The sequence below is a fragment of the Callionymus lyra genome, chromosome 6 (genome assembly GCF_982586985.1).
Source record: "Callionymus lyra chromosome 6, fCalLyr1.hap1.1, whole genome shotgun sequence".
Classification (NCBI taxonomy): domain Eukaryota; kingdom Metazoa; phylum Chordata; class Actinopteri; order Syngnathiformes; family Callionymidae; genus Callionymus; species Callionymus lyra.
Genome location: NC_141823.1, coordinates 27,241,078 through 27,247,438, shown reverse-complemented (window position 1 = coordinate 27,247,438; position 6,361 = coordinate 27,241,078). Strand labels below are relative to the sequence as shown.

General features: G+C 37.2%; 1 protein-coding gene across 1 annotated transcript; it reads right to left on the bottom strand.

The window, feature by feature from the left end:
• dhodh (dihydroorotate dehydrogenase) lies at positions 1-4,585 on the bottom strand. Its single transcript, XM_087794555.1, has 9 exons — positions 4,482-4,585; positions 3,540-3,752; positions 3,268-3,467; positions 2,856-2,932; positions 2,160-2,347; positions 1,976-2,089; positions 689-842; positions 454-613; positions 1-387 (listed from the first exon to the last, which is right to left on the bottom strand). The coding sequence occupies exons 1-9, from the start codon at positions 4,497-4,499 to the stop codon at positions 318-320; spliced, it is 1,194 nt and encodes a 397-aa protein (XP_087650681.1). The 5' UTR covers positions 4,500-4,585; the 3' UTR covers positions 1-317.
• Between the last annotated feature and the right edge of the window lie 1,776 nt (positions 4,586-6,361).

The window sequence follows — 6,361 nt, the reverse complement described above, 5'->3', positions numbered from 1 at the left end:
TAGAGCTCAACAATTTGGCTTTAATATTGATTTTGCCGTACACATCCTGAAACACAAATTAAGTGCAAGTAAGAATAAACCTTCCAAAAAATCACTTTCTTTAAACCTTGCATTGGTTTTTAACACATTCATCACCTTCTGTCTGACAAATAAGCTGCTGTTACACTGAAATAAATGTCTTCATCTTACAGAGCGCCATCACATTATTAAAAAGATGATAGGACAATCATTGTGTACAGTGCATTCAAACATTTTGAATCTTCCATCATTCATGGCACATATTTTTTTTAAATAACATGATTAGAAACAGAACACTATCATGAAGGTGTGTTGCTCTCTCTGTGATCTGCTCCTACAGCTTCAGACACGCTGTTGAACCCTTGATCTCTGTTCCGTGGAGAAGAAAATTAAATGAATCCGTTCGTAATAATGTACATGAATTGTACTACTCACTTCAGAAGTTGTTCCAACTCTCGTTTGATCTTGGTTACCACGGGTGGACCCTGGTAGATCAACGAGGTGTACAGCTGAACTAAGGAGGCGCCCGCTCGGATTTTGTCCATGGCATCTTGACCGCTTGCGACACCTCCGATGCCAATGATTGTAACTTTCCCTACAAAAAACATGTATTTATGGGTGTGACTCTGGATTCCGGAGGAACTTTGAGCGTTGAATGTTTGAGGTGTACCTTTAGTGAGTTTGTACAGTTCTCTCACAGTCTCTGTCGACAGATCTTTAAGAGGCTGACCACTCAGTCCACCAGTTTCTGACCGTTGTGGATCCTTTAGAGTCTCTGGCCGTGAAATGGTTGTGTTGGTTACCATCAGACCATCCACCCCAAGCTAATCATTAAGCAAACAAAGAGTGTGAGAACATATAGACGGTCAGCTATACGTGTAGAGGGAGCGAAGTGTACTCAAAGCTGTTCAAATGTTTACTCTCCTCCCTTGGGTCTCATCAATCTCTGCTCCAGTGGACATGGAAATCATTTGACTTTTGACATGGACAACTGTTTTTGACTTGATAGATCTCTAGTATTTAAATTAAACAAGTTAATTAAAGCGTAAATATAGTTTGCATAAGAAAAGAGGTCAGAACACATTTAAGTCAGATTTGTTAATAGAATTTCTAAGAAAGAAGACAAGTTTCAAACAGACTTTACAGCAATTGACGACCTGCACTTGGATATAATCATGCAGACTCATCACTGGTCGTCATTTCATCGATGAATGAATGCCAAAGTGGGCAGAAAGCCAATTGAGTGACATGATAATTGTAGCGAAGCGTTGTCGTGTCATAACCATTAAAGACCTTCTGATTTTAGTCTGGTTGGAGGCAATAAAAGAAGTTATTGGATGATACACGATTAAGTTGTTGCATTCAAAGACAGAAAATTGATCGTTTCGTTTTCAAGGTCAAGTCAAGGTTGTCAATAAATGCACTTAAATAAATAGACAGATAATAGTTTATGAAACTGAGAATATTTGGCTATTTCAAAATATTTATGAAATAAAAATACTTGCCTTTAGAATTTTGAAAATTAAATCAAGGATGGGTATAGAGAAAAAACGTGCGTTTCTTTTATATATACAGTATATTCATTTGTTTAGACAGGATAATCTTTAAATATGCCTCCTTTGTTAAACCTACACTACTGCAATTAATCCTAGTTAACTATTCGATAAGGTTTTTATATGTGGAAACATTAGCCAACGTTGTTTTTTAATAACTATGATTCTTGCCATACATATTTATAGAATTTCATTAAAAGTAAATGATACTTTTGATGATGCCTTTGATACATTTTTGTTTGTTTTTTTACTCATATATGTCTGTTATATATGTTGAATAACAAAATATATATCCAAAAAATATACTGTATTTGGTCGTATAAAACAAATACTAAAATATATTATAAAAGTAGATAGAAGTGTAAACATTTTAATCACTCCCTCCCTCAGACAGATATTTTTACCTCGGTTACGACTTCGGCGATGTCCTTCTTGTCCTGGGTGGTGAGATCTGGAGCGATCTTCACCAAGACTGGAGGCTTGTGTTCGACCTGCAATGCATCCCGCTCTTGTAAGACCTGACCAGACAGAAACTCGCCAAGTAAGCAGATCCGACTTTAAATTCAACATACATGGTGCAGGTCATACTGTGCTCAAAAGCTTGTGGAGCTCCTTCCTCCCTTGTAGATCCCTGAGGCCGGGTGTATTTGGGCTACTGACGTTGATCACCAGGTAGTCAGCCAGGGGACCCAGCCGCCTCAATCCTTCGGTGTAATCTGCCCTTGCATCCTTGGAGAGTTTATTCTTCCCTAGGTTGATGCCGAGGGGATGACCTGCTGTAAACAAGAGTTCAACAAACACAGAAAGTGTTATTATATGTTGTGTGATGACTCAACTAGGACAGATGCTCCTGATGTGCTAAAAGTGCTGCGAGCAGGTAGAGGCCAGGCGCACCATCGGAGTAACCAAGGACGGGTCACGGCCAGCATGGCATGTACATACGACATATAAACACATCCACGATGGAAAGAGCATAAAAGCAATAGTTCCAGACCGGAAGTCCGGAACTTTTTTACTAGAAGATTTCCATTAAGGTCCCTTGGCTCAGTTTTAAATGGCATGATGGTTAAAAAAAAAGTCAGTTGAAACAGAATTACATTTCTTCAACTAAACAAATACTGTAAAACTCTAGAATTAAATTAATAAGCAAAGAAATATTGAATATACCTTTTCCCTTTTAATTGCAGAGCTTTTTTTGAAAGTGTATTATACCGGGCGGGTGTCCACTTCAACGTGATTGTAGCTAAAGAGTTAACTTATAAAATTATTCATAAACTTTCTCACCTTTACTTCGGTGCAGCGCTTCTCTGGCCTCGAGTCTTTGATGCGCTTCATCAAGACCACAACTGTTGAAACCGTATCTGGAACAAGACATCATACAACAATCAGAGAGTAAGCAAGTGCTCATATACCAATTAACTATGAAAAAAACTTTCTTGATTCTCTATAATTTTCCAGTAACTGTGTCTGTTGTCTGAAATGTATCTTTCTGGTGTCCAATTCACAGGAGAAGTAACATTATTACATTATTGCAAGAAACAAAAAACACCTTATGTTATTTCTAATTGCAATGATACCTTAACAGCCACATTGGAACTATTTTTTATTGCTATTCATTTATAGACCCTTTGAAAAAAACATGACTGTTGTCTTAATAATAATGAAATATTGATGAACGCATGTAGGAGGGATTTACCTGTTAATAACCGCCTGATCTGCAGTCAGGCGAAACACCCGAGGTTTGGGATTTCCTTCCTGGGGTTTGGGAGTAATTGTTCCAACTTCAACAAAGCCGAAACCCATTTTGTATAAACCATCTATGGCTTCACAATGCTTGTCGAAACCTGCTGCAATCCCAACTGGGTTTTTAAACTTCAACCCAAAGGCCTTACTTTCCTTCAAATAAAAGCACCTTTTAAATGTTACAAATTATTTTGGGGTGAAACGGTGAAATGTGCCTGTGCTCACCAGTGAAGCGGGGTCTTGGTATCTGTTGACAGGAACGAAGCCAAAACTTATCAACTTAACGGCCAACACGTGTGCCGTCTCTGCTCCTAGAACCTTCTGCGTCAGAGGCATCAGGTGGTTTGCATAGAAATGTTCATCTCCGACAGCGGTGAGGTACGATGCGAAGAGAAAGCTTCCAGCGCCGATGATCTTTAGAGCCTCTTTGAGCTGCTTCTATTGCGGAGAATTAGATTGACAATATGTTACAAACAAATTTAAGATTCCTAATCTTAAAAATTGATTTGTACTAAAGCAAAAGTTAATAATACTTTTAATTTACGCACAACACATCATTTCAAGGGGAAATGTTATTATTATTATTCGATTTGAAAATCTCACTACAAGCACTTAACATTGAAACGTAACACCATCACAGGCATGCAAACCAAAATAAAGGAGTATAGCATGTAAGTAAGTAAGTAAGTAATATTTATTCATATAGCGCTTTTCGAGACCAGGGTCACAAAGCGCTTAAACAATCAAAACAATACTCAAAAAAGTACATACTTTAAAGATCAAGATAATACTGAGAACAACACAGGAGTTCCAGAAATTCAAGGAAAAGCCTGAACAAATAGAAACGTCTGAAGATGTTTCTTAAAGGAGTCAGTGTGCAATAATGTTCACATATAACGTTAAACAGTTGCATGAGTTTGTTTTGCTAACGCTGAAGGTGGGCTGCTTATAAAATATGTGCTTGTATAGTAACAAGGTCTTGCGTTTGTTAACCCTGAATCTATAATGTTATGGATTATTTATGAGAAGAATACAAAAACTTTATTGAATATTTGAAACCTTGCGCGGGTCTGTTTACATGTATTGGCAGCCGAGTCTCGGAAGCTGTTTTAATAAAAAGAGAAACACAAAACCTTGCTTATAAAAGACAACTGTGTTCAAATTTACCTTCAAAAGTCCCGCCATGACCCCAGTTATGAAACTACATTAGCGGTCACTGAATGAAACGCGCGGCTCTCACGCTGACATGTTACCTAAAAGCCGACACTTCCTGATCGTACTCTCGCGAGACTTGTGAAATCTGCGTCCTGAATCATAAATGGTTTGCAGTCACACACACAAAAAAATCAACATATCTGTGATTTGGTCAATATTATTTTAGTTTGCATTTCAAGGTCATTCCAGACTATAGGCAATATATTACTATCTATTATTATTAACGCACCACTTAAAAAAGACATTGATGTTTTGAAGTCAGTTATATCGCTGCTCTTTTTATTTTGGGAAGATTAAAATATATATTCGATTCTTTATTTTAATAAAAAGATAATTAAAGAAGTGGTAACATCACAATAATATAATATGAACAAGTGAAAAGGAGATGAACAGAGAAACCTGGTGAGATTTTACACTGAAAAAAGAAAGAAATATTTGTGTGACAATAAACCATCTAGGCCAACACAAAATAAACACCACAAAACCTCAACTTATTCCATTAAATATTTACCACTTTGGTGTCAAAGCCGAGCAGAATTATCCCATGAGAGCTTGCAATGTGTATTATTGGTTCAATAATGAATGAAAGTGAACTAAAAACATCTGCAACTCTTACCTGTTCTAATACTGTCATGCACATAATTGTGTTTAAACCTTGTTGTTCAACATAAGTCAGTGGGTGAAGAAATAAATAGAAAATGTACATATTTTATTTATAAAAATAGAGATTTTAATGTAAAATAAAATAGGATCTAAAATCTAGCTGACATAATTGAAAGGACAAAGAATATAGTAGATATAAACGTCTATTATCAGAAACATATTAGCCCATCTTTAAGTCCATCGTGTTCACATAAATTGTTTCTGTGACTAGAAAATACAGAAAGAGGTTTAAATATTGAGTGCTCTGAGGAAAACACCGACCTGGAAAAATATCAAGACTAATTTTGCATCTTGTTTGAGTGTCTTCAGTGATTTTCCTAACGTATGCAGAGTTTTTCTGAGGAGACGTCTCTCATTTCCATGTCAGGCAAGGGAGTCAACTTTTCAGTCTCTGCTGCAGCTTGCGAAGAACTATGCCCTTTAGATCTGAACATCGTGGTGACTATGTACCTCTTACTGCGATTCTTTGGCATTTTTTGGACTGCGGTTGGATTCCTACATAGTTTTGTTTTTTGCCTGAGGGATGATGGCCTCTCATCATGTGAGCTTGTTTACCAAAATGTCTGCTACAAGTTCTCAAGGGACACTAAAACCTGGTCCCAAGCCAGAGACAGCTGTGAGCGACATGGAGGAGAGCTACTGCATGTTATTAACAGCCCTGTGAAGACCCTTTTAATGAACCTCACTAGGGAAAATAAAAGGAACAACTTAACCTGGTGGCTCGGGAACAGCAGCAATCTAACTGGTGGTGAGTGAAGAGGTTTTAAATCGTTGTCAATCATCCCAATAAAATCTTAAATAATGAAGTAGGTTAGAAGATAAAGCGGAAAAAGAATTACAAGACTGATTGAGCGTCAGTGTTGTGAGATGATGGATAGAGGAGAACTGACAGCATTAGAAAAAACTTACTAACATTCCTTCAGACACTTCATCTCACAAGTCACCTTCATGCATGACCGACACATCAGCCTACGTATCATCAGCAGCTACCATTTTCCGTCTTTCCTTAAAAGTCTGCCAGGAAAATGTTCCCAAGGTGCATCAAGAAGGATTTGCTCTTTTCTGCTGGTTACCTTGTTTACTTCTCAAAATATTAATTAAAAGACTCAAGAGTGTATTTATTGAAGGATATGATTATTGTGACAATGGAATTGTATGGTATTGCTATT